Raw genomic sequence first — 24,883 nt, forward strand, 5'->3', positions numbered from 1 at the left:
ATACCGTCCAAGACCTCCGCCAGATTCTCTTACACTTCCCCCAGCACCACCACCCCTCCCCGCCCCACTGCCGGGAGTTCCCGATGGGGTCGATAAACTCTTGTTACTTAAGATAGATATAAGGCAAGTATCTTTCCATTTCCTTTGAAAAACGTTTGAAATAACATGATATGACCTCATTTTAGCGCTTTGGCTCGAAAAACTACTAAATACAAGGATGGACATTTTGTTAATTTTGGTTTGATTGACTTTTTAAATGACAGGTAATTTTGATTCAAGAAACAACCAGTACTAAATATTTTTTTTAAAAAATGACGAAGAAGGTCAATAATCTCCAATGATATTAAAAATTCAAAGTTCTTCTTTGCATGAGAAGGGGAAATAATTGACGATTTTTCATTCACATAGAATATAGGCCAGCGAAAGGATAATTATTACTTTTTATTTGAAAAATTTAAGCAGTTTAATGGAGTATAGGGGTCACGCAAATTAACCATAAATTAAGCAAAGATACTAAAGATAAACATGGAAGTAACTATGCATAGCAACAGAATTTAAGCTTAACAGTTCCCACGCAATCATTACAATATATCGAAACAGAAAACACAGGTTGTGTTTCATTTGCACAGATTATCAGCATACGTCGAAAAGGCCTAGACTACTTTATAGGGGAAGGATTATACGAAAAAGGAGTTTCTCCTTAATTTAGTTCTATTTTTAAAACATAATTTTTTAATGACTGTAATCTAATCCATGCATCCAACGGCTTCATTATTTTTTTTAATTAACACTAATCCATTCATTAAAATATTGTTTCACAAGTTAGTACTGAAATTTAATTACATTAGTTATTACAGTAATTTCATTTGTCTCAGTTAATTGTTCATGTTGACTAATTGCAACTCCGCCATTATTATAAATATATGTTTGTGTGTTATTTAAGGCAGTTGGGTTGGTAGTCTTGCCTGGGACTTCAAAATATGAAAACAATTAAGGTATCGTGTTTTGCATATATTTTATCTTTCACATTACAAAATATGGATATTCAATTTACTATCATTGTTTATTATTTACCGTTGAATTTTCATGTGCTTAATTTATGTTTATAATTAATCTCGAATTCGGCGGTGACGGAAAATATTGTGAGGAAACCTCATGTATCTAATTTCAACCAACATGTGAATCCACCAACCCTCATAGGAGTCCGGGTCAGTGGCTTAGACGCGAAAGAGTTAATTTCGCAATTATAATATTAGTATAGACGTTTATTAATTTTATTTTTCAGGTATTTCAGGTTTTTTTGGCGGTTCTATTAGGATGCACGAGGTAATGATATTTTCTTATTTAAATTATATATCCATGCTTCCAAATTTAAACCTCGTAAACAATATAATGACTTTTTCAGAGAATCAAAATCGACTGGTTATGTGCCACAGGACGACATTCAAGTCAACTTTGAACATTATGACAATGGTGGTGCACCCAATGCCGAAGAATGCTTTTGCTTACCGAGAAATCCTCAAGGCATCCACGTTTCAGAACACCTTTCATTTGATGGTGAACAAGATAGACTGGTTGTTTACTTGTATAAGAATAAAAATAACAAAGTAATTATATACGTTCCGAAGAGAGAAAAACAGATTCTCTTACCAGATCTTACACTCGATGACGATGATGAACTCAATCTAATTGAGGCGGAAAGAGTTGCTGATCTGTTTTATATTTTTCCAAAATTGTCCGTCCCCAAAGTTCAAGCGAAGCCAGATTTGCAAAATGTTTTCGACAGCTCTCTACCATCTAATACTAATTCTCCGTTTACGCCAATCATTATGGGTAATCTAAATGGCGTTAGGCCCCAAATATATGATCCTTACAACAATGAAATAAAGTTCATGCCAGGAAAACGAATAACGCCACTAACCAAACCAGGCAACAACGTTAATGCAAATCTCATAAACAAAGTTCCAAATTCAAACGATCGTTTTTTGTTTTATAACGGACTTGATAAAACATTTCCGCAAATATCTGACACTCTTAGTTCGCCAGATAAAAGAGGAAACGAAATGATTTTCGGACTACCAAATGTTACACCTGATATACCTAATGTATCTGAATATGTAACAAATCATCAATATTTTCCAAGTGTAAATGGTCTACCAGGAAATGGGAATTTGAATGCATATACATTTCAAACCACTGAAAGGAATGAGCATTTAACGAACAGGCTTCCATTAAAAAATATGCAGCATATACGAAATCCACTTAATGAAGAAAATAGAAACCCAAATGCTGCAACTCCAGAAACTGATACTAATAGATTTCTTAAACTACCACTTATATTTACACCGGACCAAGATCTTCATCGAGTGGAGCTCGAAAAAGACCATAAGTATTCCATTTTAGATAAAATTATCCATGTTCCGACCCCTGGTGTAATTGACAAATATAAAGCTGATGTGAGTAATTTGGATAATTCTCGCTTTCGCCCCCAAAACGATGCCTTTTATACTCCCTATAACCAACACTCCAATCAGCTAGATACATCGCCTGGAAAAGGATTTGAATCGTGGTTTCAGAATCAAATCGCATTAATACAACGAAATAGACATTCGAAATCACAAGCCATAGATAGAAACGAATTAAGAACATTCATAATGAACGCGTTACATAAAAACGGTATAAGGGTAAACAAAGATGGAAGTTTAGTTGATAGCAATGGCAATTTTTTAGATTTAGCTAATCTGCAACTCCGTCCAATTTTATTAGGAGACCCAGCGGAATACAATAAATTAGTAGCTGCTCAAAAATGTGTGATACCGCACAAATTACCATATCTGGAAGCTGTCCTTGTAACTCTAAAGTATCCACCAAAAATTTTGGGTATAGTACCTTTGGGCAAGACTTTTAAACAAATACTACATGAGACAAAACAACTATGTAAACATCATGGAAATAAACCAGCTTGTGTTGGTAATCATTGTAACAAAGACAAACTAAATTTATTATTGGACAACGGACGTCCGTCTGTTTACTTAAACCCAAAAAGCAATAATCTTCTCAATTCATACATAAAGAATAATAAGAAAACCGTCTTGTCCAAAAGTGGCAATATCGAAGACAATCCTTCTATACAGACCATTAAATTGCCCGATGATATAGAGAGTTATAAATTAGAAGACGATGAAGATTCATTGGACTTAAAGATCATAGGAGGGAAACCGGCAGTGAGCAGCGGCGTAATTGTGCAAAACAAGGGCAGATCTCTACGGGCTTTCGATTGATTAAATAACATGTAAAATTAAATGGAAATAAATATTTAATATCTTGTAACTTTATGGCGAATTGTATTATTAATAAAATTTTAGCAATTTCATTTATATTTCATTAAATGTCGTTAATCTAAAATGGATCCGTAAGTTTATAGGTTACACTTTTAATTTTCATTAATCTTACTTACTAACTGAAACGTATAGAACTAATAATTTACATATTTGTAACTGTAACTACAACCCAGGAAGAAGCTTAGTTTTTGCACCGTTTCGTTTGAATAGTTGTATTAATAAATATAAATCAAAATAAAACATTCATTTAAGAATATTGCTGTTACAGTTTTTCTGTAATTTATTTTTAAAAACCGTAGGATTATATTTACCATAAATAACGAAAATATGATATATATTATATAATTATGATTTCGTTATGCTCGAAATTAAAAGTGCAAAGATAATAATTAAAAAAATATATAAGTATTATTAACATAGCGCCCTCTAAAGAATATAAGCGAAACTATAAGCAAAAGCTTTTTCATTTTAAAATTTACGAAAGCACGCCATCTATCGACGACGGTTGAAATTGTTGTGAATCTCAAAAACTTCACCTAGTTGCACAAATGAACGCAAGATGACGCTTCTAGTTTTAAACCTTTAAACAAATTTATCAAGTCTTTATCGATAATGTTTATATTTTTTAATTTTAAATAATTAATTCTTACCACAGTTACATTTTAATTGCTTTTAAGTTTATTTAAAAAAAATATTTAGTAACTAGCTAAGTATTGTGACTATCACTCATTCAATTACATTCTACAGTTCAATCGTTCCAAAAAAATCAAGTCAAACAAGTCTAGTGCCGACTCGAGTCTCGACTTCTCGAGTTCAGTCAGTCGCAACTCGCAGTCAGTGACCGAATCGAATTGTAGTTGGAGTGTCGCTCCTTTACGCTAAAAATATCGGTACGGTATCGAAACTGTCGTTTTTAAAAAACAAAAGCTACTTGGATTTCTGTGACAAGAATGAAACAACTTTAAAATAAAATCGAGTTAGTCTGTGGTGCCTTGCGCGTCGGTTCAACAATTATGTTTTGTTAAATATAAGTTAATTTGCTAATTTGCTGTGATTTCGCGGTATTTACGTTGTCCTGAGTTCGTGAATGGAACATCAACAAACCGTGTAGCTATGAAAGGATGTTGTTAGTGCTTAATGAAAAAAAATCCGTATTAATAGATATTTGAAAATTGATGGGATTGCACTTCTGGTAAGCAAATGTTTTACTTACTTAAAATAACTTAAGCTAAGTTGCTGTTAAGTTGGTCTGTTGATATTTGTCTATTTATATCGTGCATCTCTAGAGAATATCTTAATTGATAATATTTTTAACATCATTGCCATACATTATCTGTATTTACGAATTTGTTTACTTTAAAAAATATACTTTAAGATTAGTTAGTTTTGAATACAAATATTAAACGAAAATTAGATATAATTATAAATTTTAATACCTAACTTTTGTTTTGATTGAAACCGCGATCAACGCCTTACGCCGTGTACCTGCTGATTATAAAATTGGTTTTGCAATATTTTTCGCCACAACGGCCTTGAACACACTGCTTATTCGATCTGTATTTCAGAGATATAATTAATGATAAATATACAATGTTTTGGCGTGAAATTTTTGTGATCTACTTAAAGCGTAAACGAATAATATTCTATTACATATTGTTAAATCTGTTACCCCTACAATATTATACTATAATAATTTGACGAATTCATTAAAACAAATTGAATTTTCTTCACCTATGTTTATAGAAGATTATTTTAAGTGGCATAATAATATAAACAGGTCAGGTGATTTTCGCCAGAGTCAGTCAGGGAGTCTTATGGTACTGTACCCTCAGTGCACAAATTCAACTCATATCTTGATTAGTTTTTCAACCGACTTCCAAAAGGAGGAGGTTATCAATTCGTCTGTATTTTTTTTTTTTTTTTTTTTTTTTTTTTTTTATGTTTGTTACCTCATAACTTTTTACTGGGTGGACCGATTTTGATAATTTTTTTTTGTTTGAAAGGTAGTGCTTCCCGTGGGGTCCCATTTTTTTTTTATTTTTTTTCCGATGATGGTATCAGTATGAAAACGACATAAGTCTTAAATTTGCATTATGTATATGCGCCACAAATAGGTGAATAACTGAAAATCACGTTAACCAATTTCGATAATTCTTTTTTTATTATAAAATATATACTTCAAGGGTAGTTTGGTGAAAGTTTGGTAAGGTTCTGAGCACAGGATCCATGACAAATTAAGGGAACGGGAGGGAACGGAACAATTCTGAGGAGCACGTTAGCAATACTCGGTCGAATCTTTTATTTATGGGTTACTTGGATATTTGAATCACCTTCCGGAACGTGGTTAAGTTCATGTAATTGTCATAATCGAATATTATAATCAACTAGCGACCCGCCCCGACTTCTCACGGGTGCAATACTGATACTAAATATACTAAAGAATTTGTTTATTTACGACATCACATTGCAAACTTCTAAAATTGTCAGTTTTTCTTTACTATAATGTTCATTTATTATACACACAAACCTTCCCCTTGAATCACACTATCTATTAAAAAAAACCGCATCAAAATCCGTTGCGTAGTTTTAAAGATATAGGGACAGAGAAAGCGACTTTGTTTTATACTATGTATTGACGGAACTCCTAAACGGCTTACAGTTAGGATGCGATTTGGGGCAGAATTTCTTTCTATCTTTAATCAAATTTTGTGTATATGATGTGATGTCATATGATGTACGACATAGCATACGAATAGCTCTTTTGCAAAGCTTTTTTACTGAGGTCGATTACAGCTCATTCGAGGGTGGTACCTTGTAGTTTATGCCGCATGACGTATTAAAGCCGCATTTTCGAAAGTCTATTTTTGCTTTATTCGAAAGTTTCTTTTGAAAGTGTCCCTGAAGTAGTTTCTGATTCATATAAACGGCACGCTTAATCTAACCATATTAAGAAAAAAATGTTAGTCTACATCAGCTTCACTTAAAATCAAAAAATAAATAAAATTTTAACAAAAAGAAAAACCGACTTCAAACAAAACAGTATTTTAAAACAAATTAAAATTCACAAAAAAATAATAAAAATAATTGCATATTTAACATATTTTTGAGAGTCCTCCTAGGTAAAATGAAATGAAAAATATTAGACTAATTAAAAGTCGATTTACGATTATATAATGTAGTTATAATTATTGCTATATTTGGAGTCGGTGTCAGCCAACCCTATACTATACCTATCAAAAAACAATACGAGAATACTTTAAGAAATGTTTCTTACAAATTACCTTTTATACGATATTATACTGGGTCAATCAAGAGGCTCGTATCGCTTCTTTCTTTTGATTGTTGAAGCGTGTGCCTGTGGCTGACACCGGCTCCAAATATAACAATAACTATAACTACATTATATAATCGTAAATCGACTTTTAAGTAGTCTAATATTTTTCATTTCATTTTACCTAGGAGGACTCTCAAAAATATGTTAAATATGCAATTATTTTTATTATTTTTTTGTGAATTTTAATTTGTTTTAAAATACTGTTTTGTTTGAAGTCGGTTTTTCTTTTTGTTAAAATTTTATTTATTATACATATAGGTTGATAGATATGTGACAGAGTTTTAACGCAAAAAGGTTTCTTTGAGAAGTTTTTCATCATCGCCTAGCACAAGAGTAATTAATTGTAATAAGCGTGACAACTCAGATGTGTTGGTTTAAAACCGCGATCTTCGAATCCATATTTACTAGTGAACGTTTTAGTCTAACACGTTCATACTTAATAGATTGACTTAAAAAAAAAAAAATTTCATAGATTATTTAAATCGATATAAAAATCGATTTAATTATTTTACAACAAAACAGATAAAAAAAATGACTTATAAAATCTGTAAACAATTAAAATGAAAGTTTCAACTGCCCGAAGATCAGTCACCTCATAACAATACAAAATGCAACAAAGCTAAACGAACAATTATTTACTCACGATTTTTTATACTTATACTTTCGAAGATAATAAATTCAGTTCGGATGAATATTGTGACATAAAAATAATCAAGATACCACAGGTCTGGGAAAGACGGTCTACTAAGAATCAGCAAACTCATTGCTCACACTTTTCCACTATTTTATTTACGAAGTTAATATCATAAAATTATATATTAACAAATACTAAGTACACGATTACGATTTTTGAAAAAATGTTTTTTGAGGATATTATTTTATTTTGAAAAGAAATATTAATAAATACTACACTAATATAATACTATACTACTATTAATAAACACACAATAATTAGCCCTTACACATATAACATACTTCGATATCGTTACTAAAAAAGTTGTCAGAAATTACAAAAACGAAAAATGACATAAAAAAGACTTGAAAAAAAACTACTATTGTTGCAGACAAATTTATATATTTTACAATACATTGATCTGTTTTAAAGTAATAGTAGTATATATATTCTAACCATAGCAAGTAAAAAGCCAATAAATAGCATTTGACAGCAAATTAACATGAACAGAGCTTGAATTATCTATGATTTTCACTATGGATTTGCAAAAAAAAGTCATTTAAATCGACGAAACTATTATCGGAGTTTCAGAAGTAAAATCAAAGTAAATAAATAAATATAATACATTTATCATAAGCTTTAAGTAGCTCGTAATACTAAGTTAACAAAAAATTGCATGAAATACGTAAAAGTAATATTTATTTATCTTTATTCCGACTTCGATTGGTTAAGTGTAATGTGTAGTCCGCATATCGTTAGCCGGCGAACTTCAATCACCAAGTGTTTCCTCTTCAAAATATACAAACTAAGAGTAAAATAAATTTCTATAAATATACTGTTATTATTTTTATATGAATTACAGTTCCCGTTTGTTTACATAATTGTTAAATCTTATATACTTAATCATGAGTTGCTGTAATGATATATTGAGTTGATTATAATTTTCGTTTCAATTATATTTAAAAGTAATTTCGGCATAAAACCTCACCAATTTTCAAGTAATTTTGTTTAATTTATAAGCTATGTGAATATTTCATATTTGAATTTAGAACATATTAACTTCTCCGTACGGTTTCGTTTGTTAAACGCGTTCGTATTACCTACCGGGGAAGACCCTCGCGGACCATATCAAGAGTAGCAGGATTCTCGACAAGAAAGTGACAAAACAGCAGCTCCAAACCAGCAAAAACTCTTCAATATTGCCCATCAAGTAATATTATAATACCTTTGGGAAATAATGAAGTGTAAATGTCAATTAAAATGACACTATTGCATTATTAAAAAGATTATACAAGATATCTGATGACGTCGGTTAACATAGTTCGACCTTGACATTAAATTTTAATATCACAAATTTTAGTGTGACTTACGTGACATGACAAAAAGAGCTCTGCTTAAGAAATAAGTAAACGCTCTGAATGCCATTTAAATATTAAAAATAAAAGTAACAACTAATACTGAGTGCCGTAAATAGCCTTATCTGCGCCCTGTGCGAGCTTCTATAACTACGCCCTATTTAAGCAGACCCTTTGCATATTTTACTGTCTCACTCACTAAAACTTAAACGCAGGTTCACTGCTGCAAATGTGTTGCCCATTAAGGATACACACTAAACACAAATATGCTCGTGCGCTGCCTAAAAAATGCCTAAAAAATGAGCGCGATGTATTGGATACATAGATACTAGAGGCTCAGCGGAATCTTAACAAGAGCAAAACGAAAAAACAATAGTCCTTCCCAGTCTCTCTATTCTTGCGCCCCCGAGAGTCTACGCCCTGTGCCTGGGCACAGGTGGTACCGCCGTATTTACGCCACTGCTAATACTGCTCTAATTCTTCCTCTCCTTTTGAGTTTATTCCACCACGCTCCAATGCGAGCTGGAGGATACGCATTTGCCAGATTTTCTTGTTCTCATTGACCGCCAAGCATCCTGCCAACACAGTTTAACCACATGAAAATTCATTGGCGATTATCCGCAAGTTCGATCTTGAAACACTTAGAAATAAAGATAGTTTGTTGTGTTTTCTAACTGAAGAAAGTACTAAAGCAATACACATAAAATTCGGAGGCGTCATATAGCGAATTGACTTATATATGATAATAACTTGTTGTCCTGGCTTTGTGCATAACCGAATAGGTAAGGACCACCCCTTCACCTAATAGCAATAGTACGGTATTCCAATGTGAAGAGTGAGTGAGCCAATGTAACTACAGGCACAAGAATATAATACATTAGCTCCCAGGATACCATAGTGGAAAGATATGATGAACTTACCAGCAAAGGGCCCATTTGCTAGTCCACCCACCGATATATCATAATTCATATATAATAATTATTAAAATGCTTTGTGTTTTCTTTAAACAAAATCAAAATACTTCCTATAATACATAACGATAAGTATAAATATCGACGCGTATAATGTCAAGGATATTGACTACTATTGCAATACAATATTATATTGAATTAAAGTATCACTCAAACGGCAACCTAACCTACATTGGCTAGGCTAACTATGTCATAACTTAAAATTGACTGTGTTTTTTCGCCACCAAACGGATTCATTGAAGCGCGTCAATATTGATCAGTCGATATTACATAATTATCTATGTAATAATCTATCTTAGTTCTTAGATTTATACTAGCGAACGTCAACGGGTGCAATGCTGATACCACAGAATTTGTTTATTTACGACATTATATTAGATACTTCTAAAATTATCAGTATTTCTTTACTATATTGTCCATGCATTATATACAAAAACCTTCCTTTCGAATCACTCTATCTCAATATCTATTTAAAATAGTTTATTTGTCTTTGTAATTCATCTCATTCTCGACGGTGAAGGAAAACATCGTGAGGAAACCTGCACGTGTCAAATTTCGTAGAAATTCTGCCACATGTGTATTTCACAAACCCGCATTGGAACAGCGCAATGGTATATGTTCCAAATCTCCTCAAATGGAGAGATGGCCTTTAGCCCAACAGTGTGAAATTTACTGTAGTTGTTGTTTATGGCCTTCATCTCAAAGGGAGAGAAGTCCTTTACACCAGCAGTGTGAAATTTACAAGCTGTAGTTGTAGTTTGTGGACAAAAAACCGGATCAAAATCCGTTGCATAATTTTAAACATATACATACATACAGCGGTAAGCGACTTGGTTTTATGCTTTGTAATACAATCAAAGAAGTAAATAAACATTGACTTAATATTTCACGCGACTTGCTTTCTCTGCTATATTACACAAATTTTCTGGATTAAATCTTTGTACACTATTCTATTCAACTAATTATGTCTTTAATTTTACTTCCAAAGGTCTGATAGCTTTTCCAACATTAAATTGTCAGTTTTTACGAATCCATAATGAATATCATAGACTATTTCTACATCTCAACCAATTATACAGTGTAAATTCAATGTCAAAGATTTCATTCGTTCCTATTGTGCTTGAAATAGGCTACTGACATTCATGTTAATTTATTTCAAGTTCAAATATCTATACTATATTAATATTATAAATGTTAAAGTAACTCTGTCTGTCCGTCGCTCTTTCACGAACAAATCGCTGAACCGAATTTCATGAAATTTGGTGAGGAGCAAACTTGAAAAAAATCCAAGAAACGACATAGACTTTTTGTCTGACTCGTGATAACCAACGCACTAAGACGCGAGCGAAGTTGCGAGCCATTACTAGTATATAATAAATTCAATTAATATTGATAACATTCTGACCGATTTCGTTCATGTCGGTAACGCAAGAGTATAATTACTCTTCTACTTCAAAGGTGTGTTTGCAAACACAGAAGCAATCTACTCCTCATTCACACCATCCGCACATTTCAGTGGAAATCCCTCACAACGGGAGAGAGTTCAACGCAATGTCAAGCGCTTAATATGCTTTCCGAAATAATACTCAAAAGTATTAAGTTCAATACGAGAACATCTAATCTTCGGAATGCCACTGAGGTTTTTTTTAACAGAAAAGCCCTATAAATTTTAAGCCCCTGTATTTGCCTGACCTGGGTTTATACCCCAGAGCCTTCTCTTCTGATAAACCCATTAGATCAAAGAGACAGTTCAAATTAAAAGATCTCTTTGCATGTATCATCTTGTAACCGGTAATAGCTCTTTGTCCAGCGCGTCTGGGTGAGATCCACCCACTCATCAATTGGTACCGTCCAACATCAATACTCTGTATTGCTGCCTTCCGGTTCAAGGGTAAGTGAGCCAGTGTAATTACAAGCACAAAGGATGTGACATCTTAGAGTCCATTGTTAGCAACGCGTTCACGGCGCAGTACTTGGTGACTAGTCTGATATGTTGTTCTGCTTTCTTTCTGCTATAAACATCATGTAAATCTATATGTACAAGGTGTAGGGAGGGCTGGTAAACTAAAATAGGATTTGGAAGACTTAATTGAGGATTACCGAAAACTCTGTGACATGTGACTAAGCTGTAATAAAATTTCACATCGTTTACTTTCCTTAATAAACGGAAATATGTTTATTTTTAATTAACATATAAAGAACTATTTAAACTTGATTAGAACGCGTGCATCTTAATTGTGAGTTCAAAACCCCAAGAATCACCGAATTTTCATAAAATCCGAAAATATCGCGAGGGAACTTACATGTGTCTAATTTCAATGAAGTTCTGCTTCATATATATCCACCAACCCGCATTGGAACAGCATTGTGGAAAAAGATCCAAACCTTCTCAAAAGACTCTTAGTGAGACATTTACAGTCTGTAACTCAGTTTTTGTTTAATCTGCGTGAATGAAGACAATTAGTTAAGTCGTGCTCATTAATATAAAATAATTAATAGGATTGATAGTTATTAGTTACTTAATAAGTCCATATTTCTTTCACGTAGCGTGATTGAATGAGTACCTGTCAGTTTCACATGAGATATTCCTAGAAATATTACGAAATGTGAAAGTTTATATGTGTCAATGTTTGTTACTAAAACGTCTGGACTAGATGTACATGATATTTGGAAGAATAACAGCTGATAGCCTGACTTAACACGGGCTCGAAGTCACGGACGAAAACTAGTTGAAATATAAGTCAAAATTGGAATAAACTTATACATTTATGCTCATGTAAGTATTATTTTTTATAATTACTAGTTCGCAAAGTATACTAGATGGATCAGTAAGAAACTCAATTTAACACATGAAATATATTTTTTTAATGTGTAATTATAAGTTATTAATTTATCTACTTAGTTACAAGTATTGTAGTCGATTTTTGGATAGTCTGTATATTTTATTTCAAATTATTTGGTACGTATATTACGATTTCTGGATCTCATCAATACTCTTAAGCTGCAATACTTAGCATTGTTATGTTGCGGTTTAAAGCGTGAGCGAGCTGGTATAACTACAGCATCAAATCATCTTAAATCCCCAGGCTGGTTCCAAAGAATGATTATTTTTTCTTACGATGCCCATGTCTATAGACAATTGTGAATTTACCCCCAGATGGCCCTTTTCCCCTTTAAAGCAACAAAAAATCAACCTGTTGGGTTAACAACGATAATAAGCTAATCTTTAAGTTTCAGTAATAATATTTTGCTTTAATATCACAAGAATGTTTAGTATGAACGTGACTTTCAGTTTATAACATTACTATTTACTAGCGTCCTACCCCGGCTTCGCACGGGTGCAATACTGATACTAAATATACTACAGAATTTGTTTATTTACGACATCTCATTACAAACTTCTAAAATTATCAGTGTTTCTTTACTATATTGTTCATGTATTATATACACAAACCTTCCCCTTGAATCACACTATCTATTAAAAAAACCGCAGAAAAAACCTTGAGTCAAGAAAACGCAATAGTATATCTATCAAAAAATAATATGATTTACTTAAAGATATATGTTTTTACAAATTACCTTTTATAGGATAATATACTGGGGCTCAATCAAGGGGCTTGTATAGCTAATTTATTTTGATTGTTGAGGCATCATACATCACATTAGAAACCTCTAAAATGATCATTGGTTATCTACTATATTGTTCACGTATTGTATATACAAAATCATTCTCTTTAAATCACTCACTCATACTATGCAGTGATAACAAATAGGTACAATATACACGATTTTCACTCCTTAGGAAATACAAACCACTATGTCCCAGCGTTTTAAAACTGTAATATCTTCGAAAATATTCATTTAAATTACATGCTGTAAAGAGCCGTATTGATCTATATTGAATGCACAATTTATTTAAGGTACCTAATTGGATAAGGATTAATGCTATATTGCTTAAAATCGCTTCGAAAATAAGCCATTTTTTCTCGTAAAAATAAAAGATAATAATATGTTTTTTGTGTGTTATCTTTAATAGATAAATATATACCATCGCGGACTTTTTTGTAGATATTTTTGAGGTGTACAATTCTGTAGAACATTATTTTGATCTATCTAGTAGGGTACAGCCAGCGTTTACAATGTGAGCGCAAAAAAATTAAAAAATTACGACATTACATGAGAAACTTAAAATTATTAATTATTAATTATTATTAGTGTTACTAAACTATATTGTTTATGTATTGTATATAAAAACCTTCCTCTTGAATCACTCTATCTATTAAAAAAAACCGTATCAAAATCTGTTGCGTAGTTTTAAACATTAAAGCGTACAAAGGGACATAGGGACAGAAAAAGTGACTTCGTTGTATACTATGTAAAGAAGAGGTTGAAAATATGGATGGAATTTGTGAGGGATTACATTAAACATTAGTTGGGGTACGTACTCAATTCAAATCACGTTGAAATTCTTGCAGGTTACGGGAGTCTGGTGAAATTCGTCCTCATGGGTTTTCACCAACCTCCATTAAAACTGAATAAGAACTAATAAAATTTATCAATATTATTAATATAAAAGGGGGTCCCTTTTATATTAATAATATTGATATTTAATAATATTTATATTTAATAATATTTTCCTATCATTTAATGTCTTATATTTAACTAAGCGAATGATGACTGACTAAATACATACATTTTTAAGTTTTGTATCATATTGCTTAGTAACATGTCAAGATGACCCAGTCTTGCTCAATTATATATTTATGTCTGTGTTTGAATGACACTGATTGACTGACTCTTTACTTAGTACCTGACACACACCTTGACACTTCCCTCATATACAATGCAGACATCTACAAACCAAGGCGTTTATTTTAATTATTGAAATATTCACTTATATTATTTAATGCACACGAAGCTATGTGCGTGACAATGTTCTACCTAATAAGTTTATAAGTGTAGCAACTTTAAAAAGTGATATAATAAACAGTTCTTTTATTCGATATGAATCATACATACTTTACTATAAGATGCATATTTAAAAACTTGTATATGAACTTACATCTCTTTTCTTCTCAATTACACCATGTCAATATTTGACATTTTTTATTTGATGTAATACTAGAAGCACGTCTCGTCTTTGTAAAATACTGTTGAACCTGCGACTTCACTGGTGCGATATTTAACCAAACAAGCTCATATAGTAAGTATAATTAACCTTTTTGGCTCACTTTGCACAAACAATAAATTACGTTAAACAAAAGTTAAAACATGTTTTTTTCTTCGATTGATTCCCCATACAAAGTGTCATTCCCTCTTTCCAACTCCTTGTTATCCACCAAAATTTCCACGATAAAAACCTTATTCTGGCCCGGAACTCAAACTATCTCTATACCAAAATTCATCCAAATCTATTCATTGATTTAAGCGTGCAGAGGTAACTGACAGAGTTACTTTTGTATTTATAATATTAGCAGGGATTGCGATGTTGTTTAACAATATTACGGTATTCTCAAACCTATCCTAAATAAATAGGTGAATTTGACTTCAACGATTTACCATATATATCAAGTCTAGCGGTTGCTTATACTATCTTATCACGTACGTATTATTTCAAGTTAAAATTCTATGATAAAACTTTTAAGTATCAACAAAAATTCAATATTTTTAGTATTTATACGATATAGCCAAATTTAAATAAATACTTTAGACCAGTTCCTTTTCCGTGATTTACCGGTGGTCAGTGTTCATCATATCAACTGGTTTTCAACGACCTTAAGATAAAATGTCAATTCGACAACGAATAACTTAATTTTGAATATTTAATTATTATTAATCTGTATTTCGCTACATACGTATATTATAGTTCTGGTAATCTTATGCAATAGAGTTTACAAATACTTTATACTAATACATTACCACAGAATATAAATTATAAATAATATAAAGGTTGTCCTAATTTAACTACCAACTGAGATAGCTTTGTTATTAGATGCTATTATTTTTTTTTTCTATTGAGAAAAAATAATCTTACTTAAATAAATACAATGAAATTGATATGTCACTTACATGTCACATATGTCACTTGTATATTTAATAAAACAATAATACGTTATGTATTTAAATCCAATTTATAATCAATATCAAGAATGAAAAATGTTTAGGAAGAATATTTTCGACCTTTGTACTATCTTGAAAGTATAAAAAACACACCGGTATAACATAATATCGGAAACACTTATGAAACGCTAAGTGGATACACAAACACATGTTTGAACTTCGAAGAATTTGGCGACATCTTTGTTTTTGACGTCAGATAGTTTTTTTCCTATTGATAATGCCTCAAATTTTAAATTTAGAAACACGTTTCGAATACTCGTTCTATAATTTAAATAATGGAAAACCCCTCAATTATTATAAGACTATTATTTTTTAAAAAAGGAACATGTTCGATTTTTCTTTTTAAGTAATACAGACACGTTAACGATGGCGGTACAATTACATATATAGTCTCTATTTCTATCTTAACTTTCTATATAATGGTGAAAAGGGTCTCAGGGGAGCATCGTGTATAATTAATAAATACTATTGTGAATATAAGTAAGTATATATTTAAATTTAAAGTTCCGTATAAATATTTAATATTATAAAACTAATTTTTTTATTGACGCAAATGCATGATTAATAACATAGATTTGATGTCTTCTTTTAAATGTTGTTTATTCGGCTTTATATTTGCTACCTTTGTTAATAACTGTGACAATAAAAAAACATATTTATTTATTTGTCAAATGATGGAACTCTGCATCAAATTACGTAACTTTTATTTTGATATGGTTCGAAACCTCACATCAATACATTTATATATGTACCTTATCTTTTTAAAGAAAAGTATCTGTCCTTAATTCCCCGTTTATCTTATTATTATAGATTATTGTCATTGTAATAATACAGTATATTCTTTGTTATTGTAACAGTTAGACGCTATTGTCATTTATTTCAATTGACTTCATCGAATTAAGGACAATCATCAATCATTATAATCTTCACATTACATAAATCGGTTAGCTGTGTATATCCGCTTTAGCCCAGCAAAGGAACATTCAAATTTACTTTATTTATTAATGGTTATAACCCGCAACTTCTTGCATTGGTCTTCAGGTTTTAGACATAAAAATCCTATCTTTTCTTGGAGTGTAAATTTATATACCAAGTCTCACAAATTCGGTTCAAAGATTCGATCGTGAAAAAGCAACAGCCACACAACTGGCACTACAAATATAACTACATATAAAACAAAGTCCCTCGGTCTGGCCTGTCTGTCTGTCTGTATGTTCGCTCCGCGGATTTCACTAATCGACAGAGGGATAAGGAAGGTTTAGGTATGTAATTAATTTAAGTTTTTGGGTCAACAACAACATGTCGAAAGAAAGCAACAAAAACATCTTATGTCCACTCGTGCGAAGCCGGTTCGGGCCCCTAGTATAGATATCTAATATCTGAACTTGAATGAAGTCTCAAAAGACATACAAAATCTTAATCCACTTTATATGAGCAGATAAATCTACGGGTACTTGAATTTATCTCAATAATATTGTGTTTAACTGACCCAAAGATACCGTGCAAAATCGCTATCCAAGGTGAAAAAGGTAAGGTTAAATTTCTCAAGAACTTGCGCATCTTGAACAGGTTTTCTGCATTGAGACAACGTTTCTTAATATCCACGTGCGTCCGTCTGTTGAATTAGGCTGTGGACAAACGATTCAAAATTACTTATAGTATATATATTGAAAATGGTTTTGTAATATTGTTGTTAATGCTAATAGTATTTATGTATTTCAACTTTATTAAAAACCACAACAACAACATCTTGTAAATTTCCCACTGCTGGGCTAAGGCCTCCTCTCCCTTTGTGGAGAAGGAAAGGAGAAACACAAACTCAGCATATGAATATTTAGTGGTGCTTGCCGGGGTTTGAACCCGCTATAATCGGTTAAGATGCACGCGTTCTAACCACTGGGCCATCTCGAACCACAAAATTAGTAGATGGTAGTACTGTAATGTCCTATAATTGAGAGAGCTCATAGAACTCATAAGATTTTATTGAAAGATTGTGTTTGATGGAAATTTTAGTAAACTTTTCCATGGGACGGCGGAAGTGTCCTATAGTAACGATACTCAAAATGGGACTTCTAATTTTCAACGGTAATAATCTTATAAGAACTATTAAATATATTTGTTTTATATGTCGATATTGGTGGTGAGTATTACCGTCGCCCTAATCCAAAAAGCGATGTAATCATCCCATTGTTGGTGACCGAGGAATAAATATGGGTTAAAGGATCAACTACCAATATGGCTTTGTGGTACTGACGGACGGGAAGCTGTAATTTACGACAGACCTGACCGTTCGGGGTCAATTGAACGCTGGATTGAGTTCGGGAATTGACGCTCGTGTGGACTGCACACTTCCTAAACTCATTTGTTTGATCTCTTAACCTGGCGCCGGCGTTTTGTCGTTATAATACTATGTAACTCCTCAAACTATACTGCTACCTTTAATTAGGCTATAATTGATGAACAATACAACAACTACTATAATTTTTCAACTGCTGGGCTAAGGCCTCCTCTCCCCTTGAGCCAAAGGTTTGGAACATATTCCACCTCGTTGTTCCAATGAAGGTTGGTGGAATACACATGTGATAGATTTTTTATGAAATTAGATACTTGCAGGACTCACGATGTTTTCCTTCAACTAGCACGCGATGAATTATAAACACAAATTAAGCACATGAATATTCAGTGCTTGCCTGGGTTTAAACCCGCAGTCATCGGTTAAGATGCACGCGCTCTAACCCCTGGGCAATCTCGGCTCAAACTATGCAGGTAAACCCAGAAAGTTGTCCTCCCATTGACAAAATTTCATAAACAATACAGGTAAGCCCATAAGTCTGGAAAATATTCCACGATACTGATCCGTGGTTTCTGAAGTTTCGATACGGCAAATCAGTGAAACTTGCTAGAACTCGGGTTTTCGATTAAGATTCACGCGTTCTAACCAATGGACCATCTCTGTTCATAATATTTTATCGATAACTTTGCACCAAATTACTTTTAAATCAACTCAACATAAGGAAATGCCGTGTGACTTGCAATGCGGGCACCTACATTACGCAGTTAAAATTGCGTAAATAGTTGATTATTATCGTTATTTTTTACTGTTTAACATACGCAAACGTCTCGGCAGCCTCTCTTCGTCTAACCGGTCATTATTGCGCGTATCATACATTGCCTCGTTTACACGCCTCTTTGTCAAGAGGCCAGCTTATATGTCCCCAGATACAGATGTCCTGAATTAAACCCAGAATCGATAAGTTCCAAAACCTTGCAGTGTATACTTTCGAGCTATTGGTCCGGCTTCTGAAATCTTCGTAGTTGGTTTTGTCCAATACAATAGGTCCTATGTAGTTGTCTCGTGAATAACCGCCTTGACCGAAATCGGTCATGAGGTCATTATAAATTACGACACCAGCTCGTAATAGACAAAAATGTCATATGTAGACCAAATGTATCGAAGAACGATAAAGGAATGATTGAGCCCATTATATGATTAAGACGCTTGCGTCACAACCGCGCATTGAATGACATTCATTACTGGTGGAATATTTTTTGTGACTGCTCGTTTCATTGGTTAAAATAAACACAGACTTTTCTAATTAGATAAGTAAGATCAGCATACTTAATAACTTTTTTCTTTTAAATGTAAAGTAAGGTAAGTAAGGGCTAAGACTTCTTATGTTTGCACAACTTGAAACCGCACTCTTCAGCGATAAATTCACTTTAATATAAATAAACTTAAAGATCCATCTATAAGATACCTATTGAAATTGTTTTGTACCTGTCAGCCTGTCGATTATTAAATGAAATTTGTTAAAAAAAAGAATTCTTAATAGTAGCAATGTAGATATAGTCTTTTCCAACCACAGGATAACAAATGCCAAAGAAACATTTGGCATCGAAATTGACGCGATTTCATTGGTCGAGAGCTTGAACAATATGATATTTACTATGGATTTTGGAACAAGGCGTTTCGAAGGTCGACGAAACCGTTATTATCTTTGGTAAAATTAAATAAATATAAGAAGTTAAGTGGAACAATATTGTATTACAAATAAATATCAATACATAGTATAAAATAAAGTCGCTTTCTCTGTCCCTATATCCTTATGTATGCTTAAATCTTTAAAACTACGCAACGGATTTTGATGCGGTTCTTTTTAATAAATAGAGTGTTTCGAGAGGAAGGTTTTTGTATATAATATATGGATAATATGCTTAACAAACACTGATAATTTTTGAAGTTTCTAATGTGATGTAAATAAACAAAATCCTGTAGTAGATTTAGTATCAGTATTGCACCCGTGCGAAGCCGGTGCGGGTCGCTAGTTCATAAAGAACTGTTCATAGCGCACAATACAGCTAAGCAATTAGCAAATCGCATTAAATATTCAAATCCAAGATTTGGTATCATTAATTTCTTTGTTTGGAATAGGCTATATACATATCGGGTTAGTAGTGTGCTAGTAAAGATGGCCGATCATTCCGATCACCGTTCATTTTCATCTGCAGTAAAGGTCAAAACGTTTCGAAATAATGATCTGATCATCGTGCATCAGCGTTGTAAATTGCATTCAGATACTCGTTTGTCAAGTTACGAAAAAAAAGCGAACGCCACTTAATATTTCTTTCAATTTATTGATATATTTGTGAAATAAAATGGTTGTGTTAATGAATTTATTAATGTGTATTTTATTCGAAATGAATATTTAATTTATTTATATTAAATTAAAACAAAAGTGTTATATTTATTGCGTAATTCCATTCGACCTTGCAAGTTTTTGCCTTAAGAGATGATATTTCGTAATAATTTTTTTTTTTTTTAAATAACATATTTCATATTTAAATAATGTTGTGGTATATATGCGCCAGTAACTAAAGCACTAGAGAAACAATCATAGTTCTCAACCAGTTTACCATTAGCCATACTAAAAGGTTCCTTAGCAAGTTGATAACCCTTATTATTATTATTTCTTAGAACCTTTCTCTAACTTTGACGTCGGCTCCACTAAAACGAATATTAACCGAATCTATACGTCACTACAAGCATATTCCTATCTCAAACTCCAGCCTTATACAAGTTTATTTTTAACTTCTACAAGTATTATCTGTGGGTCAAATCTTGCAATTAAATTTCAAACGAGTTCCATTCAACGAATTGTGTATACTGTATTTCATTCGATATATACACTTGTATACATAAATGATGTTTGTGATTTATCTCGTGCTTGGCGGTAAAGGAAGGAGGTAATGAAAGCAATTGATCGATATCGATAGATTAGTTTAGTTTTAACTGATCTTCTGACACTGACCATCAATCCTACTAACTGTCACGATCACAATGAAATCGAAACTTTATCGTCGTCGTTCAGCTGTTTACGTATGATAATCGGAATCGTATCATAATCGATATTAATAAAGACTTGACCCTAAGTTACGATTAAGCTGAATATTATTTTGATGAGAAATAGCCGAATTTAAATCGAGTTAGAATCGGGACCCATAACCGGTAAAGATATACTTAGAATCAAAAACTGTTTGTACTGTATAATAGGTATAGCTGTAAACCGCATGCTATATAATTTCTAAATCTTATGACTATTAATATTAATAGAAACCTTATAACATAATATATACATATTTATAAAAAAAAAAACCTTTATACAAAAAACACATTATTTAAATTTGGATTATTATTCAAATATATCATTCAGTTCTACGAACGAATATAATCTACAGTGACCGTGTGTCACGATTCACGACCTCTGAGTCTTAATCACGACAAAATGATCTTAAAACAACAAGAATATTGGTCTCATAGAAAAGTACAATCTGAATAACAATCAAAGTTATTCTATACTTCATATGAAGGCAGATATATTAAACTTTTCGTACAAAAATTAATTCTCTCGGGTAATTTACTGGGCCAGTTTTTTAAAAGATCCTTCTTAGAGCCATCTCGGATTCTTAGAAGAATCATTATTTTTCAATTAATTTCTAAACGTTCGTAACGCAAAACCTTCGTAATTATTTTTCCACAAAATAATTTAAGTGTAAACGGAACACCAGTTTCTTGGTATTGAATATTTTAATACTTAAAATAAAGGTTATTGCAGGGTTTCTGTATATGTTGGACACGTGTTTACAAGGAGCCGTTAACCCAATATAGTCCTTATGTATTAGGACTTAGATTTCACTGTGTTCTACATAATATATTTTATGTCATCACATCTTGAATACAAATCAGTCGAACCTTGCATCAAGTTTTACCGTATTCAGTCCCAACTTTTGACGAGAGTGTTACTTTAAAGTGTCTGATTTACTATAATTGCCTTTTTTGTTAAGTCCTTAATGACTATATTTGCTCAAACTTTTCGCATTCCATTTAAGGCAAACTAATACGTTACAATACTAAAAGTGATAGCGACAAGGTTCTATAATGTTATTGTTGATTATTGATAAATAACATCCTGCTTTTCTTCACGCTTTTGTGACCAATTTTTATGAACTAATACAAATCCAGGCCATCTAGCCTATGGGATATCAAATTGATTGATATTTTTGGAGCAAAAGGCTCCGGTAATAGTCGTATTGTGAATTTGTAAAGCATATACCTTCCTCAGTCAATGTAGAAATTCGCCAATCGTTTTTAAATTACGAACTACTGCAAACGAATATAACATTATATGTATTTATTACGTAAACATGGTTCAAAAAATGATTAAGGACATATTTCACTGTGTTGAAAAGTTAACGCCTAATCAATCTCTCCCGGGCCCCAAAATCGAAGAAATTTTAATATACATAATGTGAGAAAACGGTTCGATACTAAAGGACTATCTCTCGTACATATATAACCTTCTAGGCTCTCGAAAAAAACTTATGCTACCAAATATGAAATCGCACTTTCTGAGTAGAAATAATTGAAGACTAGTCAGATGTCACCAAATACAAATATATATACATACGCATCATCTGAGTAGACGGTATGATACGGAAGGATTCTCTCGTACATATAAAACCTTCTAGGTTGTACCAAAGTGCCAAGATTTGTTTTTTTTTGTGAAATAAGAGTAGAAAAAATAAAAAATATCCTTGATTATTTGTCCTACAAAGTCAATACCAGTCAGATCTATAATCAATGAACGACAATGAATGATCCAACGATTTGCAAATATCTGTTATTACGACATCCGATCAGTCAATCAGCACCTGCCGCTTTAACCTTGCTCCACTCTCTATAACACAGACCTACATCTGTTGTCCATCCATCCGATAGAAAGGTGACCTCGGTGATATCATTATAAAATTACTAGCTTATAGCTACGTCATTGAATATGGGATTTGTATAAGCGTAATAACATTCCATCTGCCTTCAAAGATCCAATAATCTAAATCATTTCGATACTATTTTTAATAACTTAGAGTCACATTTACAACTGTATACATGCTTAAATAGTTCTTTTATGTATTTATTTTAAATAAATAAATAAACAATTTTCATAGTTTTTTTTTAAATTTCATCTGAATCTATAATTTTCGTGCTGTGATCTTCAAGTGCACAGTCCTCCTGATCCAAGATGGTTTTGGTTTTTGCTTAGTTATCTGCTCCACTACTAATGTAGTTTAAGGGTTGTTCGTCAGCTTAAACTCAGGAACTAAATTAGAAGTATAAGTCGTAACAGGGCACTATGGCCATGACTTGGCTAGTTTGGGTTGTCTGTTAGTTAATTACATACCTAAATTACATTATCCAATAGTTTTAAAGATAAAAGGTCAATATTTGTAAACGATATTTGCAAATAATTAATTACAACGAGATTTACTCTACTAATATTTGGTCCAAGAATAAACATTTACTCAGGATGTTTTTCTGGATTCGCAATTTGCCTTAATTGATTTTCAAACTTGTTAAATTAAATATTGGCTAAATGTAAATACTTTTTTAGATTAAATTATTTGCATTATAGTCGGCAAGCTCAATTTTTTTTTATAAAATATTCTTCATCTGGCTGATCTGTTTGTTGATTGAATTTAATATATAAGTAATTACAATACACTTTGAATTAATATTTTTTTTGTCTATATTCATAATAATACATGTGATCATAGTTTCTTCAAATCGTTAAAACCAAAGCACTTACTACTACTACTTGGAGAACTCATTATAATTTGTACAATTTGTTTGGAAGATTTTTGTTCAGTGCTTATCTTTCCTCCAGTCAGTAATCTATTTCTCACTTCTCACACAGTTCATCGTTTTCGTAATCTTTGGCTACCCCTAGAGCCGTCTTCGTTTCATAATCCTGATTCATAATAATGGTGGAGCTTTTTTCCCCTTTGAATTATTAGTTACAGACGCATGCGTTAACAAATAATAATATCAAATGCTTATATGAATTCACCTTATGATAAGTGGTCAACTTTGCTCATAGACTAGGCTTGTATGAAATTTGGTCATGGTAAAGTTTTCTTAAAGCTATTCTGCCATGCGAGTTCACACTTTCAATTATATAAACATATCCTGTCAATTCTCACCTCCACCAGTTGATCATTATGTCATCCATCATCCCCAATATACATAATATTGGAAGATATATCTACATATGTATAGATCGCCATTAGGTTCTTTTTTTTAGATATAAAGTTGTCTTGCTGACGCTACCAAAATAAGTTAAGTACAAATGAAACAATCTTACATCATCATCATCCGTTCTTCATACTCGTATCAAGGTCAAAAATAAGTGCTTTCGGTGTTTCTCATAATTTTGTTCTAACATAATCGCTTGTTTTTTTTTGGGTTCCGTGTTATGATACCTCTTGCTAATTCCATCACGATTCACGTATTTTATTACATGTACCGACTTAAAAACAAAAAAATATATATATTCCAATTAATTTTATACTTTATAAAATTTAAACTAAAAGGTACTAACTAGACGCAGGTATATGACCTTTAACGTCAAGTTATTACAACAGAATATTTTTTGTAGCTAATTTTAAATACGAGTTTTAAATGAATAATTATAAAAAATAGATGTAATTAATTTTAACTAATTTATGCGTTCACATCTTCGCCGTTTCATTCAAGT

At 32.1% G+C, this 24,883-nt stretch overlaps 2 protein-coding genes across 3 annotated transcripts in view; both read left to right on the forward strand.

Annotated features, from left to right (window-relative positions):
• Positions 1–933: 933 nt before the first annotated feature.
• On the forward strand, positions 934–3,373 carry LOC124537963. Its single transcript, XM_047114957.1, has 3 exons — positions 934–995; positions 1,286–1,326; positions 1,406–3,373. The coding sequence occupies exons 1-3, from the start codon at positions 981–983 to the stop codon at positions 3,279–3,281; spliced, it is 1,932 nt and encodes a 643-aa protein (XP_046970913.1). The 5' UTR covers positions 934–980; the 3' UTR covers positions 3,282–3,373.
• Positions 3,374–4,105: 732 nt separating this feature from the next.
• Positions 4,106–24,883, forward strand: part of LOC124537918 (torso-like protein) — a 73,923-nt gene continuing 53,145 nt past the window's right edge. Inside the window, exon 1 of one of the 2 annotated variants that reach the window (XM_047114876.1) lies at positions 4,106–4,533. The gene's annotated coding sequence lies outside the window, so the exon portion shown is untranslated. The remainder of the gene's footprint in view (positions 4,534–24,883) is intronic. The other variant, XM_047114875.1, reaches the window with a different exon arrangement.

The sequence above is a fragment of the Vanessa cardui genome, chromosome 19 (genome assembly GCF_905220365.1).
Source record: "Vanessa cardui chromosome 19, ilVanCard2.1, whole genome shotgun sequence".
Classification (NCBI taxonomy): Eukaryota; Metazoa; Arthropoda; class Insecta; order Lepidoptera; family Nymphalidae; genus Vanessa; species Vanessa cardui.

Coding starts and splice junctions, on each gene's coding strand:
- LOC124537963 (XM_047114957.1), top strand. Junction 1,327..1,405: donor GTTCTATTAGGATGCACGAG/GTAATGATATTT, acceptor TGACTTTTTCAG/AGAATCAAAATCGACTGGTT.